The sequence below is a fragment of the Solanum pennellii genome, chromosome 11 (genome assembly GCF_001406875.1).
Source record: "Solanum pennellii chromosome 11, SPENNV200".
NCBI lineage: Eukaryota > Viridiplantae > Streptophyta > Magnoliopsida > Solanales > Solanaceae > Solanum > Solanum pennellii.
Window position 1 is genome coordinate 65,250,084 of NC_028647.1, and position 24,277 is coordinate 65,274,360.

Consider the following 24,277-nt stretch of genomic DNA (forward strand, 5'->3'; position numbering starts at 1 on the left):
ATAATGGTGAGACTGTTTGTAATGCTCCACTAACTCAATGCGGAGATCCTCATAAAATTATTTCAGAAAAAACTTTCGAGCGCCATAAGGCACCAATAGTCATTAGTTAACACACACGAAAAAATAAAAATTTTGCGTAATTCCTAAAAGTCGGGCCTTAAATGCAAGAACTTGTTTTAAAAAATGGTAGGATTATATGTAGTGCTCCCTTAACTCATCATGGAGGTTCTTATAAAGTTTTTTAAGAAAAAACCTTCTGAGCACTGTAAGACACCAATATCCATGGGTTAACACCCGCAAAAATAAAATAAAAAGTCGTGTAATTCCTAAAAGTTGTCCTTGAATATAAAAATATGTCTAAAATAGTGAGACTATACATTATGTTTCCCCGACTCATTGAAGAGGTCCTATAACATTTTTTTTCAAAAAAATCCTTCTATGCGCTATAAGGTGCCAATATTTATGGGCAAACACACACTAAAAATAAAAAAAATAACGTAATTCTAAAAATTGGCTCCTAAATACAAAAAATATGCTTTAAAATTTATCAGACTATATGTAATGCCCCCTATTCATTACTAAGGACCTCATAAAGTTTTTTTTCTTTCAGAAAAACCTTCTAGTCTCCCTAAGGTGTCAAAATCCACGGGCTAACATATATGAAAACACAAAAAAAACCTTCTATGCTCCATAATGTGTCAATATCAATTGGCTAACACACACGAAAAAACAAGAAAAACATATAATTCATAAAAGGTTGCCCTAACTACAAAAATATGTCTTTAAAAGTGAGATTCTATATAATGCTCGCCCAACTCATTACGAAATTCTTCATACACATAAAAATCGATTCTTACAGATTTATCCATTTTATCTTGGGATTAAGTAACCCATAAAAAAAAAGAAGAAATTTATCAACATAACTTCATTTTCATTTACTAAATACATTTATAGAATTAATTACACTAATATAAAAATAACTTATAGCGACAATAAATATACACATATATTACTCTATCAAATATAAATATCTCAATATCAAAAGAATTGTTTAAAAAATGAAGAATTTCATTTTCATGCTAATTTTTTTTTATTTTATTAAAGTTAGATTTTGCATCTATATTAAAAGTATACTTACAAATCATAATAGGGTTTTGACGACCTAATTTCTCATAAAACAAACCTTTACATAAAGCTATGAATACATGAAGAATTAACGGTATAAAGATACATTATTTCCTTTTTGTTTTGTTTAATTCTTATGCAATAAAAAGTTTGTTATCACGTTCTTATCATGATATTAATTTTACGAGAAGTATCATGCATGATCGCCACCGTCTTTTCTTTCTATCAGTTATTTAACAAGTTCCTTTCACTTTTCGAACCCTAGAAAAATTGTAAGACCTAAGTTAAGCAAGAAAATAGTACGTAATAAAATTATAAAAATATTTGCGTTTTAAGAAGATATAAAGATGTAAGATCGAAATGTGGCAAAAATATATTTTTGATTTTATTTTCATTCTTAATCCATTTTTATTTTTATTTTTTAATACGTCAATTTTTATAATAATATTGATTTTCTTTGCTATTTTTTTCCCTATTATTCTCACCTTAGTAAGTCCATCTCCTTTTCTAAGTTCAATAGCCAAAAAAGGAAAATACTAAATTGAAAATAATAATTAAATAGAACCTATAAAAGTCTATATGTTTAAATAATCTACCATCAACATCACAATACTTCCATTAATTTCTTTTTTTCATTACAATTTACTATTAATTTTAGAAATTATGTTTGAGTTTATGTTTTGCATTAATGTCCTATTTTTATATTTCAATTTTTTTTGTCATATATTAGGTTTAGAAGAATTAGAAAACAAAACATTGCGAGCTAGATTTGAAATTCTAGATTAATAATGAAAAAAAAAAAAGAATATGAAGATGAAATTCGAAAGGTGATAAATATATATATTTATCTTTTTGTCTTTTTATTTTAATTTCATTTTTGTGTTGTAATTGTAGAAAAATAATTATGATTATAACTTTTTATCGTAATATAAATTTTACGAGAAGTATCGTATATGTATATCCTGCTTGAATACATATATATTATGTATATATATTCATGTTTAAATAACTTTTTTTTGAATCAATTTAAAATGATTTATATTTTTATGTAAAAAAATATTTCCTTTTTCATCCTGACCATCGATTTCAAAAATCACTTTTTAGTTTCTAATTTCTACTTCACACTCATTTTCTATTTTTTATATTTCAAAACAATTTTTTTATAGAAGTATTTAAAACAAAGACATAAAATCTAAAATTTAGATACAATAAATAAAACAAGAAAAAAAAAGAGAAAATATATTTAATGAAAACCTCTTCTTTTTAAAAAAGGAAAAAAGAAAAACTTTATTTGATTTTGTATCATTATTACTCCTTTCTTGTTTTTAAATACAATTTTCCACATTAATTTTTGTCATGATATTAATTTCACGTGAACCATCATACGTAGTTATCTTTTACAAAGCTACTTCATTAGTACAAACAAAATAAGAGATAAATCTCCAGTTAACAAGTAAACGAAGTCACGCATAAACACCCTTACCTAAAACCGTTTTCGAATAAAACCAAAAATTCACTCCCTAAAAAATGTATTTTTCTCCCCCCCCCAACCCCCACCCCCCAAAAAAAATTAATTAAAAAATAAAAAAAAAATTGGTCTATTTTATATTATATTTATCTTTTTTCTTATTTCTTATTTGTATTTTCTCTCTATATATATACAATTCTTACAAGCTCATTTCAATCTTACACCGCATTTTTCGCACAATTTTTCTTCTTCTTCAACACCCTTTTTCATCCATCGATCCGTCCTGTTCAGGTATGTTTGCTTAACATTTCTGTTTTTTGAATTTCTTGTTATGATCAATCTTCAATGGAGTTTTTTGATTCTGATGTCATGCTGAATTTTTTGTTTTTTTTGGTGTTTTTTTGAGGTTTTTTGGATACCCATTTGGTTAAAGTAATGAAATTTTTTACCTTTCAGGTTTTTTTTTGTAGGTTATGAATTTTTGTGTTTAGGGTTTGTTGTGGCAATGGGGGAATGGTTTGATTTGTTGAATGAAGAGTGGAAGTTGTGTATGAATTGGTTTTTTTCAGCTGATGGGAGGGAAGGAAGGGGGAGGGTTTGTGTGTGAAATGGGAATTTGAGAAGTGAAAAGGATTGAGCTTTGTGTTAGCTATAGTCATTTGAAAAAAAAAATTGATTTTCATCTCTTTTATGAGTCTCTTTCTTTATGATAGTAAAATGATAAAAGGGAATGTTGGTTTCCATGGTTAGATTGCTCAAGTAAGAATTTACCTAGGGCAAGTCAAGGAATGTGTAGTGTTTGTGAACCCTATAGTTTTTTTTTTTTCCGCGTACCTCAACTTGTTTCATGGGATACTTGTCACCGCCCACCAGCTAAAGGTACTAGGTTACTCTGTCCATCTAGGGTTAAGATGAATGAGAAGAAATCACCTCTCTTCCCGTGGGATATCTGCTGCCACCTTCCACCAGAATCCACTTGTGGGACTATATTGTGTATTAGAGGTGGGTGGTAATCAGGAATTGGAAGTAGATGTCTAATACCAAACTTTAAATGTTCAGTTCGGTTCAAACTTCGGTATGGTAATTCAGTAATTATGTTGGAATGAAAAGATGTTTTGACGTGATATGCTCATAATTTGTCCAAAATTTGACATGTTAGTTTTTAGAGAAAATCATGTATTGGAGTCAGATCTCCACTCTCAAGCCCTAATATTATGAATTTGTCGGCATAGGTCAATTAGGTCATCTAAATCACTCATTAATGTTACCCATAGATATGGTAAACAATTCATTAGGGGTGGGCATTCAGTATTCGGTACAATATTCAAATTCTGGTAATTTGGTAATCGATCAGTAAAAGTAGATACCAGTACTGTGGGGTGAATAGATAATTTTGGAAATAACATTAAAATACTTACAACTGCTGAAGGGCACAAAACCAATGGGTGGTAGAAACAAAACCACGGTTTTTTTATTGATGAAGTAGAAATAAACCTTCTTTGTATGTTTGATTATCTGAATGGATGTTCCTCTGCTAATTACCTATGTTGAGCCTTGTTTTTCGTGTTGGCGAATCTAGATTTGCTTTACTTTGCCACTCTGATGTGGTGGTACTAGGATATCTTTTCTTGTTTTTTGACTGCACTGTTACAGTCTGCTTTCATCAATTATGACCATACTGTCACTAGCACCACATTTAGCAGGATTCTTTTTGGCATCTGATCAACTTCTCATCATGTTTATATAATACATGAAAGCATATTGTAATCACATATGTTCACAGTTTTTCATGTGCAAGTCGATCATTTTCCTTTGCTCATGTGACTTTGGACAATGTTTTAGCCTATAAATACCCCTTGACTTATCAACTATTTGAATCTTAGAACTTGTTTTCTGATTACTATGAATTTTATATGGTCTGTTGAGATACCGATGTAGATATTTGCTAGTACATGGTTGGCTAGCTAAAACTTAACTTTTGTTCTAGGCAAAGATCTTAAAATTGTTTAGCGATTAAGTGTTGTCCTTTCTCATTTGCAGTCATATCTTGTCTACAGTTGATAGGAGATGTCTATCACCTAGAAAATGAAAGAACAAAATGTATTTGTCTTTGTTGTTACTGTAGATTTGGGATGGGTGCAGGCCTCTACTTATCGATCATTTCCTTTGATCCTGCATGTCTGAGAATATACTTTTCTCATCAAACTAGTTAAAAAAATTGGGCAACTGATATGTTTATTTTTTGCTGATGTCGGCTGGTTCAAATAGTTAAATAGCTTGGTTTTTGCTCTTAGTGATGCTTTAGAATTGACTTGTGAAAAAAATATTTGCTTCAGAATTATTGTCTGCTTGAAGTTGCATTGGTTGTTTGCTTACCTAATCAGCTCCTAACTTTTGTAGGTCTCAGAATTAGAAGCTGCAGTGATGTCTCGAGCAGCCAGGTCCAAGTCAAAGGATAAAAAGGTGAGTAAAGAACCACCCAAAATTGCTTCAAAGCCTTCTAGTGCTAGTGGATACAATCCTCTTTTTGGGACATTCCAAACATTTGACCCAGCTCCCGTGACTGCAAATGCTGCTCTCCACGTCAGTGGTCGTTTCAAAAGCATTGATGAGAGAGATGACCTTAGTGGGCACTCTCATGGAGCTGGTGGAGAGAATGAAACTGTTTCCAATAATGGTAGCTGGTCTGGTGAGGAGGACCACAAAGAGAAAACTTCTAATCTTCCTCCCCGACAAGAGACCTCAGTTGGCACTGATAATGACAAGCGGGAAAAAATCCGTCAGAAAAATGAGAAGAAGCATCAACGTCAGAAGGAAAGACGAGCACAAGAGCTGCGTGAGAAATGTAGTGGCTATCTCATGTCAAGAAAGCTTGAGGCACTTGCTAGGCAGTTTGTGGCTATGGGGTTCCCTTCGGAACAGGCAACTTTGGCTCTTATTCTGAATGAAGGCAAAGTAGAAGAATCAGTAGCATGGTTATTAGAAGGAGGCGAAGAAGCAAACAAATACGAGGCACAAAGTGCTGATACTGTGGGTAATTTGAAAATTGACATATCAGAAGAGTTTGCTCGCATTGCGGACATGGAAATTAGATTTAATTGCTCCAAGCAGGAAGTCGAAAGAGCAATAGTTATCTGTGAAGGCGATCTTGAGAGGGCTCAAGATATGTTGAGGTCACAAAAGCAGGAGCCCCCCTCTGTGCCGCCCAAGCCAGAAGAAACTAGCCATCCTCCTACTATGGGCAACAACAAGATACCAATTGGCGCCACCAAGAACTTAGCAAGAGTACCTGTTAAACCTTCATCATCTAGTACAATACCAGCAAAGGCAGATGATAAAGAGCTCAATTATACTAAAGTTGTTGCCCCAGTAAGGCCTTCTATGGATCCTGGGAGCAACAGCATACCATTGCTGGAAGGGACTGAGCCAAAATTGGACCGGGGCAAGGCACCTCAGGTGTCAGTACCTGTTGACAAAAGGTTTCCAGATGCGGGATCAAATCCTTCTGTTTCCTGTTCTTTGTCATCTTCTTTGCAGGTGTCACTTCCACCCGCCAAGACAGAAGCTGATTATGTGGCTGTTGAAAATGAATTGAAGAATCTACCAGTAGGAACTGTGACAGAACCAGTTGTAGTCATGCAACAACCCCCGTTTGTCAATGCCAGGCACACTCCCACCTCAAATGTAAGCTCAACTCTTCCAGAAACAGCAGCGCCGTTTTTTCCTATTAATATTGTTGGAACTGTGAGACCCAGTGGTATGAATCCACATATAGCTGGCACAAAAAGCTTGATCACTAATGATGTCAGCAGTAATCACCAATTGCACAACCAACCTCATTATCAACAGCACCAACAACCAGAACAATTTGTTTCCAGCTACGGGACACTCGTGTCTCCAGGAACTAGCTGGGGAAATAATTTGTGGAGTTGGACAGGGGGTTCATCACAGACACAATTGGTTCCTGCAACTTCATCACTCGGACTCTTCTCTGGGTTGGGCACCCATGGTCCTTATGGGGTGCCGTCTCCTGTTGACTGGAACAGCGGTGGTGGTACAGTTCTGCACCTAGATTACAAAAACATAGACTGGAGTTTAGATCACGGTTCGTCATCATCAGGAACAGGTGGTGTGTGGCGAACAACAAACTCTTTATTGGAACACTATGATCCTAAATATGATTCATTTTACCGTGGAATCGCTGCTAAGTCTACTTCAAAACCTGTTCTTACCAATGAGATTGGAGTTCCGAACCCCGGGTTGCAGGTTGGAGGATTGAGGGCAGCAGAGACATTGGTGGCAGGTGGTTCTCGTGAGTGGACGTCTGCGGCAGGTGGTTTTCATCAGCAGGCATCTCCAGTGGGTGGTTTTCATCAGCAGAGATCTCCAGTGGGTGGTTTTCATCAGCAGACATCTGCAGTGGGTGGTTTTCATCAGCAGACATCTGCAGCTGGTGGTTCTCGTCAGCAGACGTCTGCAGCAGGTGGCTCTCATCAGCAGGCGACTGCGGTGGGTGGTTCCCATGAGTGGACGTCAGCGACGGGTGGTTATCATCACTGGACTTCTCCCTTTGAAGAGAGAGACCTTTTTAGCTTACCAAGGCAGTTTGTTTCTTCTCCCTCTCTGTAGAAAATAGGGGTAGAGGATTTGGGTGAATAAAAAACAAAGTAATGTGAAAAAGAGAATAGCAGAATGTTGTTTATGTATGTTGGCTCTTATGATGCATTTACCCTCTTTATATTATGAAAAAAAGCATGCAATTGCTTGGTTTAATGCCTCTTTTCTCTTTCTCCTCTTTACATCAAGTAAGTTCCTGCTAAATCAGTATTCTGGACAAGTATTCTTTTTTAGAAATAATTTTCTTGAGTTGGTCAAAGTTTTTTGAAAAATATTTTCTTTCGGAAATAAATTTTTTATAAACGAGGAAAATGATTTTCTTAATGAAAGTAGTGAAAACGAGTGTCATTTCTCATTTTTTGTGTCTTCTTTATTCTCTAGCACATCTCATCTTTACCTACTTCTCGTAGCTCCTACCCCGGTTGTTCACCTCATCTTACGTATTATTTGTTTAGATTATGTATTTTCTTAAAAAATATTTTCTAAGAAAATATAGAATACATCTTAATTAACTTGTAATACTATTTATAGTCGAACATAATTTAATTTTTGAATACTATTTTCACTTTTGAAAATAAAAACCACTCTCTATAAATTTCATACTATTTTCATGGCCGATCACAAATTAAATTAAAATAATATAAAAATGACAAAAATCAATTTTATAATAAGAAACTACTACAATTGAACCATGTACAAAGAGAAACCAAATAATAGTTCAAATTAACATAGTATCAATTTACTTTTTCCTCTATTACATACAATAAAATTGCTCATGTTTTGATGCATATATTAAATTTTTGTAATTTATCATCATGTTAATCTATTCAGCATATCTAAAAGTTCTAACCTAAATTTATAATACAAATTGACATATTCCTTTGATGCATGCAATAAATATTGGTTATATAGCGTAATGTCAATTTAAGTGAACATATAAATATGAATATTTAATGTGATTTAATCGAATAATTATGTTCTTTAATTTAGGTTGGACATAATTAAAAACTTGAATAAATAGACACTTTATCCTATGTGATAATTTTGTGTCCTACGTGATATCTTACGTGTATTATATCACGTAGGACATGTGTGTCTACTTGATTAATTTATACAAATTTAAATGTCTATTTGTGCACAATCTAAGTAGAAAAACATAATTGTCAGCTGAAGCTAAATTAAGTGTCATGTTTATGTATTATGTCTAATCTAAATCATGTCCATCAAGTGAACATATTCTAGCTCCAGAACTGATTTCGATTTTAGACTCTTACTAGCTCCGCCCCGAGACTTGTTATGTTGTTATTTTTTATTTTTTTATTTCCCACTCAATATTCGAAGCTCATGTTGAAGCTTCGACTAAATCCAAATAGCATATGACAGAGTCCATTCGAATGTGACGCTTCTAACATAATTTTTTATGTATTTAGAACTTGAACTCGAGACATGTGGTGTTGTTGTTATCAGTCCTTTTTTCTCACCCAATCAACCCAAAGCCAAAAGAAACTGGCTCTTGGAGAGAGAAGACAGTAGTAGAGCAGAAAAACCAAAGAAAAAGAAGAAGAAAAATCAAGAAAAGGGCAAACCCTCCACCCCTTACCCCTAAAAATGGCTTTTTCTTCATCATCTTCTTCTCTGTTACTTCAGTTCAAGGTATCTATTCCTCATACTAAAAACCCATTTCATAGATTTTCTTCTAATTATTGTTTGGTACCCACAAAGATTTTCCCAAAATGTTGTTCTATAAGCTCAAAGTCATCAACTTTTTTCAAGTGTTATTCTCAAAGACAGTCCACTGAACAAAAAACTGAAGGGAAAAATGGGTATCAGGAACAAGTTTATGATTTTGAAAGACTTTTTTCTAACCTCAATCACGCTACTTTGAAGAGAGAACCAGGTATCTCACTCTTTCAAGATTTGAACTTTGTGGTTTTGAATTGTAATTACAATGACCTTAAGTTGGTAATTGAGTTTTAGGTTGTTCCTTTTTAGTTAGTTCCGAAAAGAATGATATCTTAGTATATTTAGTACTTACCTCCGTTTCAATTTGTTTGTCTACTTAACGTGAAGTTTAAGAAAGTAAAGAATGTGTTTATAAACTAAATATTCGTAGAAACGTACTAAAATGATCTATAATCTTGTGTCTATGTGAAAAGTTAGAATTAAGGAGCTCCGAAAAAGTAAAAGATACATTTTTTGAAATAGACTAAAAAGGAAAGTAATTGTTTTTAATACATTAAGGATTTGCTCAAACTATACTGTGTTCTATTGAACCTGTAACCTAAGCCTCCATCTGCCCCTGCAATGATCAATGACATTTTCTTAAGTTAAATATCGAAACTTTTAGCTAAGGTAAAAATAATACTCTAGGTGGGGTGTTTAGTTTCCATGTTAGTTATTCTATAATGTATGGATTGTTTAATGCGGTGAATAATAATGTAGGAATTTTAATGGGATGAATAACAATACAAGAAATGTTTTGTAGGACTACCTCATTTAAGGAAAATTTTGCCTTCAAATATTTCAGCACTTTAGTTGGATTGATATTGGCACTGATGTTAAAGCCAAAAGTTGTGCTCTTTATGCTCGAAATGTAAAAGAAAAGTTCTTCTGTAATTTTTGTTTTATGGAGATCTTGACGTTTTATGTATTTTCTTAACTGTGGTCCTCAATTCTCCAGGAAGTCTCAGCAGTGCCATTTTTCTTGTTGCTGGTACCACTGTATGTTTTCTCTCCCTTCCTCAATTTGTGAACTGTGCATGTGTATGCACTTTATTTATATATATCCAGATAGCATCATCGGAAAATTTATGTACATGTCAAAGCTGGTACTTCTGCACAGTCAACTTTCTGTTGCTTTTGAAACAACTGATCTTCTATCTGTCCCGAAATTGCTTCCCTCTGTCAGGACATCATCATTTTCATGATATTAAATAAATCTCCAAATTTACGTTACTGAAATATTGTGTCCTATCCAGTGTTATTCTCCAGAAACTTCAATTTATTAAATTTTAGTATAACTTTAAAGCCATGTACTTAGAAGTATGAGGAAGTAATGAAACAACCTGTATGACCGGCCACTCATTTCTTAATATATTTTCCTGATTAAGGTGAAAGATTTTGATTGTCCTAAATTGAGAATGAGAAAGTAATGTGAATTGCACGAAGACGAAGAAGGTGGTTGCCAAATTTCAGAATATGAGTACATGAGTTTTTCCTAGCTATGTACATTATTTATATTTTGATTGTTCTAGAAATTTTCTTCTACGAATATCAACAATTTATGAGCATATCCTGATTGCCGATTCTTTCTTGGTTGGTATCGTATCACCTATGTTTCTACTCTTAATTAACATAAATGAAAGGACTAGCAGGAAAGTAACATCTTTGTGTCTTGAATAGGTAGGTGCAGGTATTCTTGCTATTCCTGCAGTCACACAAGAATCTGGATTTTTAGCCTCTGCAGCAGTTTGCATTATATGCTGGATTTATATGGTAATTGATTCAGCATTGTTTCTATTTTTGTCAGTATTTTTCATTTTTCTTATCTGGTTTCTCAAGAATATGTGGAAAACCAGTACACGTGTAAAAGTCGATTACTTAATTCTAGTTTCCCTTACGGTTTCTTGTATTTAATAATCTCCACATAAATAGAATGTTATTGTTTATATTTCTGACAGCTACATCTGATTCCTCTCATCTTTCCTCCATCCCACTCATAAACAAACCAGTCCTCAATTTTTCTGCACTAATAAGATTCTTGGAAATCCAAAATGGTGCAGGTGGCGTCTGGACTACTTATTGCAGAAGTAAATGTGAAGACAATGTGTGAGCTTGGCTCAGGTGGTGTTTCATTGGTAAGATACTCATTGATCTTCACATAAATTTTTTCCTTCGTCCGTATTCAAAAGAATGGTTTTATTAAATTACTCAAACCAGATGACATCTGTCATTATCCAATATTAAATTGGAAATAAAGGATTGTCTTTACATCTAAAATGTTTTGAACAATTGGTCTTATTTCACATGAGTTTCTTATGAACTTTTAAGGTAGTATCATCTGTACTTCTCGTCATGCTTAAACTTTAGTTGAAGCTGTTCCCTCATTTCCTCCGGATGTGGTAGCCTTGCGAATACGAGAAGCTTACTTTGCTTTTCAACTAATTCCTTTCATTTCTTATATTAATGGGACATGGCTATTTCAGGTGTCAATGGTCAGGAGAACCCTAGGAAATACAGGAGTGCAAGTAGCTTGGTAGGTTGATCTTACATTGTTCATGCTGCAAAAACTGTTATCCTTATTGCTTAGATCCCAAAAATTTTCCACTAAACACAAATCTTGTTACAATAATGATTTTATCGGCTGCTTTAAGGCAAAAAAGAAATAAAAGTGTAGTAGTTGACATTTGATGGTATTGGTTTTCATTGATGTATGTTAACCTATCGTTAATTGATCTGCCCTCCGTCCCAACGCAAAAACAATGTTTTCTTAGTTATTAGGATCAAATCTTATTAGTTTTACATACACATAACCAGTTAGCAATAACATTTCCCATTTTAGGTTCATATCCGATCACTCCCTGAAACTTTCGATTTGAATTATTTTCCATCTGATAAAACTTTTTTCTAATGGCAGCTGGTCCTACATTTTCATCCATTACGCACTTCTTGTTGCTTATGTGGCTCGTTCTTCAGATATATTGACAACCTTCACCGGGATTCCGTTGTATGTTCAAATCTCCTTTAACAATTTTGATAGTATCATCACTTGCATTAGTTAATGATGGTCTTAAAATATCTTTTATCATGTAATCATATAAATTAATTGTTTAATCAGAAAAGTAAATACTATGTTGTGGTGAGTCCTGGGCTTTTGCAATTCTCAAGAGTTTGACTTTCCGATGTATACTTGCCGAGAAATGGTTGATGCCTGATGTCAGTGTGGACTATGTCCTTGTGCTACCTCTGGTCTTGGAGGTTCTACCTGCATTGCTGCCTACCAGTACTGAATATACTTGAGAGCAGACATTTTAGGAATTGATAGTAGTAGCAATAACAACAACATACCTCGTAATATCCCATAAGTGGGGTCTGGGAGGGTAGAGAGTATGCATACCTTACTCCTACCTTGGGGGTAGAGAGGCTGTTTCCGATTGCAAGTATCAGTAAATAAAAGGTTTACTTGGAAATGGATTCAATTATTTTTCATATCCTTTTGCTATGTCTAACTCTAAGATCTAAAATTTTGCCAATTATGGCTTTTTTTTGTTTAAATGCTTTAAATTGAATTTGTCTTTGGTGTTTATTTGACGTTAGTCGTTACACAATCATGATCTTCACTATGAAGGAAAATGATGAGATGGCCACATTTTATGCAACAGTTTTACATTTATTTCATCGACTGCAGTGTGATTTTCTTTTTAAAATGGTGAAATTTACTTCCAGATAGGATCATTTGCACTAGACAACTGATAATCATGTAGAGTTACTATTTCTTCCTAAATATCAAAGCAAAAGGATGCCTTTGGGATGTTTTCTTATTCCTGTATGTGTTATTTAAAAGCACCTTAAGTTTGGCATTAATTTATCATAGCTTCTTGGAAAATATTTGTAAATCGTTTCATATGATTTTTAGGTGTTGATGGCAGCATTATGATTGCAGATGGGAAACTGCGACCTTGTTTTCACTGCTTCTTGGAGGGATTTGCTTCTCTGGAAGGTTCGCATTGCTTTCTCATTTTTTGTTGATCAAGTTCCTCTTTTCTTATTATCATGATTAGTAACCCCTTGTAAAAATCAATGACTACAAGTATGATTTGCCGATAGTTTTGATCCATGAAGGTATAGTGACTCTTGTTAGAAGGTCCAAAAGAAATTGTCTACAAAATGGATTCTCTGACATGCTTTGATAATCATATTGAAGAATTTCTGTGATAAATCGTTTAATTTCAACTTGTACTCTTTGGCATGTGGCCTTTCTGGGCTTTATGGCTTCTTAATTCTTTATTACATCTGATGAACTGATCTTGTCAAAAGATAAAATGACGTATAAACAAATGAAGAAAAACATTACCCCTAATCTTTTTCTTCCTTTGTTCAAAGATAGGATGTCTTTCTGCTTAAACCAAGTACTCACATTGTGTGTGAAAGTCATTTCATGGAAACCTATACTCTTTTTTGAACTGTTGATAAAGGAAAACATTGCTAAATAATGACAAAGCAATATCTTGTGCCCCGGTGTTGTATTCTTCACAGTTAATCTTATCATTGTTCTCTTCGTCATGGAGGAATAATTCCTTCCCTTTTTGAAAAATGATGCATGATTTTCATCTTTTGAAGTTGTGTAAGTAACACATTTTCTAATTTTGTAGCCAGCGGACTATCGGGGCGGTAAACGGTGTCCTTGTGTTTGGTATCATTGCCTTTTTCACAGCTCTTGTGGTAATTTCCATTCTTGATCAATTAGAAAAAAGCTGTTATTATTTACCTTTAGGATTATCTAGCTTTTTTGCATTTCCCTTTTAGGCTGCAGTATTGATATTCCTTTTTATAGACCCCAACATATTTTCATACTTCACTGAGGTTGGTGCCATCGTATCTGACTCATGCCAATATATGCATTAATTGATGATAGCAACAGAGGTTAGCTGCTGCCTATGTTGCTCAGACTCAGCGCTTGTCGGATTCTCCAAAAGTAGTGTATTTTGTTGACTCCAACACGGCTGCGGCATCGAAAGTGAAGAGTCCGTACAACATAGGCTGCTGCCTGAATTGTTCAGATAGATTAGACCCTAAGGACTTTTAGTGTTTAGATGTTGCATGAGATGGTAAATGCTTCTTGCTAACAGTTTTGCTAAGTGGCTGGTCCAAAAGCTATAATGGTAGTCGGTAGATATGAAAAAAGTGAATTACTTCATATAGCAATATGCTAGAGTATATGTTTATGAGATAAGTAGATGATTATTGGTTCATTTGAGCTTCTTAATGCTTGAACATGTTCAGCTTTGTCTCTTGTTTATATATGCTGTAGACATGATATTTTGTACTTCCTTTTTGATAAGTTTCTTTGAAACGACATTAAATAGAATTATTATTTGAGATATTATATGAAATAGTAAATGGTTCTTGCCAACAGGCCTGTCTAATGGAAGTTCCTGAAGCTACACATGATGTTACATGTAAAAGAAGTGATAGCTTCACATGGCCACATTAATACGAACAATACAGTAATAGAGGGTTGTTGGCTAATGAGCTTCTTAGCAAATATGGTCTGCTTTATTTGTTGTTTATACTTGCTATACATACGACAAAGGAGTCCATAAATTCTCATGCATCACATGCAGACCAGCAAAACAAGTTCTGGGAGATCTACATTAATAGAATGTTGATTATTCAGATGCTTGCATGAGATGGTAAATGTTCGTGTCAAAAGATTTTCTCAATGGCAGATCGTAAAGCTATGTTGTAACATGTAAAGGAATTAATAATTTCACATGGCATCATATTACCATGCGTATTACGTTGGTAGATGATTGTTGGTCCATTTGAGCTTCTTAATGCTTAAACATGATCCTAATTATGTGTTGTTTATTTTTACTATATACAGATGATAAAGGATTTAATATAATCTCATAAATCATGTGATATCCTTTTTTGTATGCTTTGTATAGCTTCCCGTATTAGTTTCCATGTTTTCTTCATTGCCGTTTTCCTTGTTCACGACTTTTTGATTTGACGCACTTGAGCCGAGAGTCTTTTGGAAACAACCTCTCTATCTTCATGACATAGTGGTATGGTCTGCGTACACTCTACTCTACCCTCCCCAGACGTTACATGTGGGATTACACTGGATATGTTTTGTTGTTGTCATAAATCACGTGATACTTGGAAAACAAAAGATTATCTAAATTTGACAACTCTAAAAAGTCAATGACAAACTTGGGCTGTATATATCCATATCTCAGAAACATCTGCAACAAGCTTAACATAGGGCACTGGAAATGGCTGAGAGAGAAATATTAATATCCCATCTTTTATGCTTAAGGTTGTCGCCAGTGGAGACTTGCACTGGGAGGCTCTTCTGAAAGCTAACTTTGAAGCTGCTCCTCAAAGTATACCCATAATTGCACTCTCTTTTGTTTATCAGGTAACACATTTTTTCAATCAACTCATATTCACCCTGGGATTGTGTGTCTAATTAAGTTAATAAATTGCCTTTTGTTCTCAGAATGTTGTACCTGTTCTCTGTACAAATCTTGAAGGGGACCTGTCAAAAGTAAGGTGATTATCAGTATTTTGCTTTCACTGCAGCATCTAGTATACACTTGACATACCTTATGAACACATAATTCTAAATCTATATTTCTTGTCCATTTAATAACATAATGTCACTCTTTATTTAATGTGATGCATTTGATTGGACGCCTAAATTTTGGAAATAATTTGACTTGTATTTAAATCTTTATTGCTATAAGAAATCATTCACAACATTTTCCTGCAAATTTGGCCGGTGTCCTTTGTATAGGCTGTTTCAGTCAATCCATCTTTGCTTTATGTAAGAGTTAATGTTAAAAAAACACCTAGACTATCCACCTAAAATAATTTGCTATAAGAAATCATCCACAACATTTTTCTGAAAATTTGGTCAGTGTCCTTTGTATAAGGCTGTTTCACTCAATCCATCTTTGCTTTATGTAAGAGTTACTATCACCTTATAGCAAGTTTCATATCTCAACTATCACTTCCTATATATTAAAACACACCTCTGATGCTAAGTTGGCCTACACACGCCTGTCATCGATTGGGAACAGATATTTGGCCAACTCAACATTGAGGTGTGTTTTAATACTGAGTGATTGATAGTTGAGGTAGATAAAGAGAACAATGGGTAGATGAGGTATGAAACTCGAAAGTGATAGTTTAGGTGTGTTTTTGATCATTAACTCTTTATTTAACGTCCTATCAGTATTTCAGGTAGTATTATACAGTTGGCTATTGCTAAATTCTATATAAATTGATGGTTATGGCACTGCAGGAGCGCTATCATTTTGGGGACAGCAATTCCCCTTGCTCTATTTCTTGTTTGGGATGGAGTCATTTTGGGAACGATTACAACTCTTGGAACTGAAGCAGACAAGATTGCGGATCCACTACAACTATTGCGGTCTACTAATGGAATCGTTGGGGTTGGTACTTCTTTCAATGAGATACTATATTTCTTTATTGAAATTAAGTAAAATAATTGTACACTGAGTTTTTCTCCTCTTATCTTAACATTGTGTTTGCAGCCAATAGTTGATATCTTTTCACTTCTGGCAATTGCTACTTCTTACATCGGATTTGTTCTGGGCCTTTCGGACTTCCTTGCTGACTGTGAGTTTCTTGGCTCTATAATTGTTTAATCTATGAACATGTACTATTTTCAAGACTTCTCTTGTTCGTTTAGCTATAAACAAGCATAAAATCTTCTTTTTTGGATCACTATTTGTGGGACAGTTCTATATTATACCGAGTTTGTTTCCCATCTAGTTTCTCAAAAACTATATATTCTTTTTTACCGTTTCACAAGCGTTTTTGAGCTAATTCCACCAGCAACATTATTACCTTGTATATTTCACTGCATTATATAATCTGGTCTGAGACTCTGATCACTGCAGTAAATCTCAGTTTTAGCTCTTTATGAGGTCTAACTTATGGTTTACTTTTGTTATTGAACTGCTGGCAGTGCTGAAACTCCCGTCGGGTCCTAACAGGCCTCTGCCGTACTTACTTACTTTGGTTCCTCCACTGATACTTTCACTGCTAGATCCAGAGATATTCTTCAAAGCGTTGGATTTTGCTGGAACCTATGGAGGTATGGAGATTAACCAACAGTATTGCTTAATACCTCTTTGAGATGCAGCTAGTATTCGGACTATATGAACACGGAATACTCGTGCACCAGCTTCCCATATTCATCTTCATTTTGGGACATACTTAGATGTCGTATCAATGTCCATCTAAACGTTTATTCAATACCGATCTGAACAATTTATTTGATTCGTGTGTTTGCGTCTTTGTAGTTTTGGTGCTTTTTGGACTTCTTCCAGCTGCAATGTCCTGGTCAGACAGATATTCGGAATCAACTCAAACTCCAAACTTACCTCCGTTGGTTCCCGGAGGAAAGATCACCCTTTCACTTGTTTTTGGAGGTGCAGCATTGGTCATTCTTTCAGAAATAGTAGAGAACTTTGCACATACATAGTTGTTGACAATAGAGGTGATTATATATATGCCTCTATCTGCTCGTATCGTCTCGTCTCGTCTCGAGTTATCATATTTCCCAAGAGTATTTCTACAAGTGCTAGCTAATTTGCAGTGTATGAACTATGAAGTACTGTTGTCTGTTGGTATATAATGGTGAAATTGTTGTGAATATGATCAAGTAGATATATAGAAACAACAACTCTGGAATAAAGTTCTTTCACAGATTGGATTATTCATGTTGTATTCACTGTAATTATGAAAAAAAGTCAATTGTCAACTGTTTTGTTTTGTCTCAATATTAGATAAATAAATAAACACGGCATAATACAAATCAATTTACATGTATCTCACGCGACACGTCTATTTATTCAATTTTATACTTATTTGTATATCTACACATGCATAGACACGAAAGATAAATAGAGTCGGCTAATTTTTTAAATTTGGCTCGTAAATGCGAAAATATGACCGAAAAGAATGATGTAACTATACACAATGCTTCTTCAATTTATTATGGAGACACTAAATTTATGAGCTAATATACACGAAAACTAAGAAAGTCAGTGAATTCCTAAAACTTGGCTTGTTAATGCGAAAATATGCCTTAAAAAATGATGGGATCGTACGCAACACTTCCCCACCTAATTACAGAAGTCCCAATAAAGTTTTTTCAAAAAAAAATTTTGATGCTCCAAAGGACCAAATCCATAGATTAATACACACGAAAAAAATAAGAAAGTTGGCTAATTCCTAAAAGTTGGCTCGTTAATGCAAAAATGGCTTAAAATGGTGGGAAAATCATTACGGAGATCCTCATAAAGTTTTTTTAGAAAAATTTTTGAGCACTCAAGACTCCAAATTAACGGCTTAACACACAAAAACCAACAAAGTTGGCTAATAAATGTGAAGATGTCTTAAACATGGTGGGGTTATACATAATGTTTCCCAAGCTCATTAAGAAGTCCTCATAGGCGCCAGATCCATGATCTAATACACACAAGAAATTCGGTTAATTTCTATATGTTGACTCGTAAATTTGAAAAGATACCTTAAATATGGTGGAACTATATACAATGCATTTCCAACTCACTATGGAAGTCCAAGTAAAATTTATTCTAAAAAAAAAATTGGGTGTTCCAAAGCGCCAGATTCATGGACTAATACACACGAAAAATCAAGAAAGTTGACCAGTTCCTAAAAGTTCGCTCGTAAATACGATAATATGACTTAAAAATTAATGGGACTATACATAATGTTTCCCCGAGTCATCACGCATTCAAAGCTTTCTTACAGCTTGCAGAAACATCATATATACAGCAAGACCCCCAATCTTTGTCTCACTTTTAAATAGCAGACTTGTCTATTGGTACAGTTAAACAGATTTCTGCAATAAGGAGTCACTTGCTAATCAACAGCCATTGCTTCAGGACCCATGGTAGCATCCTCCACTCCGCTCTTGTTATGATCATCGACAACATTCTTCATCTCTTCGACCAAACTCCTTTGCTCTTCCTCTATTGTGTTCTGCAACTCATCAACCTGAAAAGGAAAAAAGACCAGCTTTGAACATGCAGCAAAAGATTTGTGCCACTTTCGCCAATTAAGGTTTTCTCTAATGCAGATGAAGTTCGCTGTGTCTACACAGTATTTCCAAACATAGGTAATCTCGTATTCAAGTCTTAGCAGTGGTGTCAAAGACGAAAACCATAATAAAAACCTAAGATTGCTCAATTAGATAAATAAAAGAAACACCGATTAGATAAATAAAAGAATTTTAAATGAAGAGATTCATTGAGGATATTAGGTTTTGGTTCAATTTGATTTATTGCTGTAACTATGCCTAGATTTGAGATGTGAAAGTTATAACATGTGAAAAGCCACATTGGAGCTGCACCAAGCTGTGCAAAGAGTTGCATGGCTCCAACAAACCTTATCCTAGTATCGTATTGCCAAAATCCTCACTGTCGGTTGCCATGTGTAGATCAAGCTCGCCAAAGTTTGATTTATGAACCAGCGGATGATACAATTACAGTATCTCCATTTGCTGAAGATGACAACTCAACCCAATTATGATCCATCCTTTCTCACTCTCTGACACTAATACTAGCAATGTATGCTAGTCTGATTGTTTATGTCAATGATAGGGATTTCTCAACTAAAGCAACATTTGGTGAACCACTTTCAGACCAAACCTTGGGAAATCAAAGAAAAGAAAATACCCTTGAACATGCAGGAGGAAACTAGCTCTTAGAGAGTAAACATTTTGACACTCCTATAGATTCTAAGGTCAAGCTCATTCGAGAAAGGCTTAACAATCATGGTGAATCATCTTCCATGCCAAAACAACAAAAATAATATCAGATATCACTGATCTTTTTACTTGAAATATGTAAGTATGAGAATTTTAAAAGTTACATGCTTCGACTTACAATCCACCAATGCATAGTATCTAATGAGCCAATTCTTACCAATTATAACATCATAGTCCTGAAAAGGAATTTCAATCAAGTTTTAAACTTTGAACCATGAAGGAACAATCTCAATAAACCCGGTTACAATCACCTGATCACTCAAAAGGATGAGCAAACATATTTTCACACTTTATATTTGATTGTCACTGTAATAAAAATGTGTAACCTTTTATCCAAACGTGAAAAACTAGTCTTAAAGATCTAGTCACTCAAATTTAAGGAGATAGGAAACTTTGCACAGTAACACCTCCTAGTTTTAGAATTTGTAGAGCATAGTTCTTGATTCTTAAAATTACATTATACCTCCACAAGATACTTCTTTTATTTGGTTGTTAGACTACCTCTACTGCTCACTGAGCATCCATCTAGCCCTTGGTAGAAGCAAGTTCTCCACCAATCAACTAAGTATCCCAATATTTTCAGTGTCGTAATTTATTTGTTTTTTTTTAACTCTGGTCATTATTTTCTAACCAAATAAGCACAGATTATACAAAAAAGAAATATTCTTCAAATCGACGTTTTTAAATAACATAGAAATTTGGATTTCAAGAAAGCCGGAGAACTTTACATAAATTAAAAAGTGGGCAATCAGAATGTTCTATGAAAATTGGGGTGTTACATTGTCCCGCTTTTCTCACATACACCATAATTCTTGACATGCCACTCATACCTGATTAAACTAGTCATGCTCAATAGGTAGTTGTGCATAGCAAGCCTAATTTGGTAAACTTCACAACAAGATAATAACATGCTATAATAGATTAGAGACATTGATAATGTGGAAGTTCTTCACATTGTCGGTAAATAAAGTTAAATCTAACAAGAGAAGTCAAAACACCAAGAACCGATCATGAAAAAAAATCAAAAATGGGAAAGAAATATCAGTTTCTCTTTTCCTCTTCTTATGGTTCTGTGCATTAAATCTAAAGTATTTCATGTGTACACATACTTCAGCACCTCTTGAGATCAAAGGTGGGTGTTGGTCAGTTCGCTTCGGTTTTGCAAAAGTTCAACTCGGTTTTTTTTATTCGGATTTTCCGATTTAAGAAACTGAAACATAATAACTTCGGAATAAGAATCAGTTTTAGGCCAAGGGATAATACTAAGGAAACCAAAAGCACTAACGAAAGGAAAGTTTGCAGCAAGATACATACCACATGCAATAAAAGGGCAAACTGCTTTTTACGAATGTCCAATGTCCTCGAACTAGCAGTATTCTCTGCTTCCAACATAGCTATCTCTTTCTCAAGCTCTGTTATAACCTTCTGAGTTTCTGATCTTGGAGGCTGCATAGAAATTAACTTCCTGATAGCCTCACCCTCTTCTTTGTGCTTCCTTTCAACCTTGCTTTCTTCGAGTTGACTCTTGAGATCTTCTATGTCAGCCTGAGCCTGTACAATTTGCTTGTTGATTTCACCCTTCAGGTCATCAAAATTCTCTTTTTCTCTAACATTCGCATCTATGACTGCTTTGCTCTTTAGGAGCGGAATCTCAAAAGTATTTAGCTCTTGCAAGAATGCTTTGGCTAGTCTTTCACAATCACTGTAGTTATCAGCTTCCTTCTCTATCTCCAAAGCAAAAGTAGTGAACTTCTTCTGAAGTTTCTTCAGTGGTGGTTCACCTCTGGTGGTGGTTGTCCGAGTCAGAAGTCTATGCTTAATGATTATATCATCTTCAAGTGGGCCAAATGCATAATGTGATGCCACTGATTCCCCCTTTCCAGCAAATTTCCTACTTTTTATCGACATTTGTTTTGAAATCTTCTATCCTGAAATAAACATTTCTTACAGATTAGCATCCAATATATAAACGATCATGGGCAGCAACTTAGCTTCCCTTGTCATCTCTAAAAGAGGTTCATTTAAATTAACAGACAGCTCTTTTATTAATCTAGTGTAATCAGGATACTAAGGAAATACAAGCAATAATGCTCAAAGAGGTTTGACATTATTTTATAAGTAATACTCCCTTTGTCACGACTTTACCTTTATCAAAAAAATACTCCCTTTGTCACACAATTTATTTGAAACATTTTCCTTTTTACTCTATCACAAAAAGAATGATACATTTTTATATTGAAAAACAATTCAACTTTAAAATTTTCAGCTTACTCGTAATGAGATGATTAATAGTCAAATATCCACGGTATTTTTTAAACCACAAATTTCAAAAGCCTTTCTTTCATAGACCTTCTGCCCAGTCAAACAATGTCACATAAAAAGGAACAACCGGAGTGGTATTTTATCTAAATCTCATTTCTTTAAGAAACCACATTCATTTAAGGAATTCAATTTTGACAAATTATTTGATCTCCCCTGATCACACTACCATAACAAATTTTATTTTTTTTGACAAAGGTAACAGTACCATAACAAATTTTTATCATATTTTCAAATCAAACTTACATTATGAGAGTGTCTTTTAAATCGTGTCACATAAGATGAGACAAAAGGAGTAAAGAGTTAAATTCCTCCATTTATCAATGCCTTTCATCTCGACTAGAAGAAGAGAGATGGTGGTGGAGATCAGGGGCGTAGGTAAGCTATAACGTACGAGTTCGGTACAACCCAATAAAGGTAAGCATGTATAAATGTTAAGAAATTCATTAAAAACATGCACTAGAAATAAATTTAGAAACTTGTTACTAACACTGGAGGTCACTGTCCTATAATCATGAACAAATTAAGTTTAAATCCTAAATCTATCTCTGGTGGAGATAACTTTAAAAGTTCCATTCTATTCTAGCTTAACCTTAAAAGATATCAATGCATACAAACTAGAAAATGACAGAGAAGATTTAGCACATATGTTCACTTATTTCAGGGAACAACAAAAATATACTAAAAATGGAAGATACAAATCTTCTTTCATAATTGAGGTGTTCAGGTGAGATTGTGAGTACCTACAACTAATTCTATGGGTTACCTGCTAGTCAAGGGTGGATCTAGGACGGGGGTGTTCACCCGAACCCCCTCGGCAAAAAAATACATTAATACTTTTATTTTATTATGTATATGTACAAATTTTGAATATCCTAAACACAAGACAAGTGGTTGGCTCAATAGTTTAGGGGGTTCAAAAAATTTACATGGAGGTTCTAAGTTCAAACTTTAGGCACTACATTTTAATTTTCGAACCCTCTAAATGAAAATTCTAGATCCGACCGCCTGCTACCACCACATTAGATAACACTATCCACCGTTCGAAACAAAATTTGAACAATAATCTCCAAACAAAAACTTCTCAGATTAGACTCACCGATATTTCTTTTATCATTATATAAATAGAGGACACTCAGGCATTACAAAATGGGGAGACACAGACGAAGAATATTTAAGGAAAATTGGTTACACTTAACTATAGCAGGTGAGGTCTAGGGTATGGTGTGGGTTCAGAGGAAACCACTGGCTTTTGTCCAGATCCTCCATTATATTGAGCATTACATATATAAGATATATATACTGGGAATCTAGTAAAAAAGTAGTCACTTGGTCCAATGGCAGTGAAGGAACCTGAGTTTTTCTAGATATTATTGGAAACACCCATATATTTCAAATACTCATCCACCTCTGCACTAGAGTTGCAGAATTTTCTATATTGTTTGCTATTCAAACTGAATCAGTTCATTTTTGTAAATTACTTATTGTTCCAAAGTCTAATAAGCTAAATCAATCAGTTCCAATTCTTCTCATTGTATCTAGGAGTTTTCATTTCACTCGAAACTGCTCGATTTCTGTTTCTACTTTCCCTAAGCTAGAACAAGCTTTATCGATTACAGGTGTTAGTGAAACTATGGAATATAACTAAATTAAGAGTAATGTATGCAGTAATTAGTCTAAAAGCTGCACAATCAGAGAAAGTGGCATATACCTGTGAATGAGAATTTGGAGTAGATGCCGGAACAAATGTCGCCGGCAAAAATGTCGTCGTTCTCCGACCGGCGAAAGTAGAAACTCCGTTCTTCAATATTTAGGGTAGCATTGAATATATTGTGTTCTTCAGCAATTACTCTCATTTCCAATTTACTTTATGCACACTCGATTTAAATATTATTTTATAATGTATTGTATAATATTTATAATAATAATTTATAATTTGCTATCCTAATAAATAAGCGTGTTACTTTATTATTAATTGATAATGAATTTAAACAAAGCAATATAATGCCATTTAAGTTACGATAAAAACAAATATTATATTTAAACTAATTATATAATTCAATAAACAAATATTTAATATTAGTATTTTTGCTACTAAATTATCTAACACAATTCGATTTTTGGCAATTTGATGATGAAATTATCTTAAAATAATTACATGTTATAAGCTAATTGGTATCAAATATTCCCAT

The 24,277-nt window shown here is 34.1% G+C and overlaps 3 protein-coding genes across 3 annotated transcripts; 2 read left to right on the plus strand and 1 right to left on the minus strand.

The window, feature by feature from the left end:
- The first annotated feature begins 2,775 nt into the window (after positions 1-2,775).
- On the plus strand, positions 2,776-7,366 carry LOC107005124. Its single transcript, XM_015203622.2, has 2 exons — positions 2,776-2,884; positions 4,994-7,366. The coding sequence occupies exon 2, from the start codon at positions 5,018-5,020 to the stop codon at positions 7,220-7,222; it is 2,205 nt and encodes a 734-aa protein (XP_015059108.1). The 5' UTR covers positions 2,776-2,884; positions 4,994-5,017; the 3' UTR covers positions 7,223-7,366.
- Positions 7,367-8,690: 1,324 nt separating this feature from the next.
- LOC107002921 (tyrosine-specific transport protein) lies at positions 8,691-17,732 on the plus strand. Its single transcript, XM_015201129.2, has 14 exons — positions 8,691-9,107; positions 9,891-9,931; positions 10,613-10,705; positions 10,993-11,067; positions 11,416-11,465; positions 11,847-11,936; positions 12,873-12,929; positions 13,582-13,651; positions 15,255-15,356; positions 15,438-15,490; positions 16,245-16,395; positions 16,498-16,582; positions 16,935-17,063; positions 17,272-17,732. Exons 1-14 carry the CDS (start codon positions 8,819-8,821, stop codon positions 17,451-17,453), a joined length of 1,467 nt encoding a protein of 488 aa, XP_015056615.1. The 5' UTR covers positions 8,691-8,818; the 3' UTR covers positions 17,454-17,732.
- Positions 17,733-18,545: 813 nt separating this feature from the next.
- On the minus strand, positions 18,546-23,950 carry LOC107003162 (THO complex subunit 7A-like). Its single transcript, XM_015201436.2, has 3 exons — positions 23,797-23,950; positions 21,081-21,694; positions 18,546-18,994 (listed from the first exon to the last, which is right to left on the minus strand). Exons 2-3 carry the CDS (start codon positions 21,672-21,674, stop codon positions 18,860-18,862), a joined length of 729 nt encoding a protein of 242 aa, XP_015056922.1. The 5' UTR covers positions 21,675-21,694; positions 23,797-23,950; the 3' UTR covers positions 18,546-18,859.
- Between the last annotated feature and the right edge of the window lie 327 nt (positions 23,951-24,277).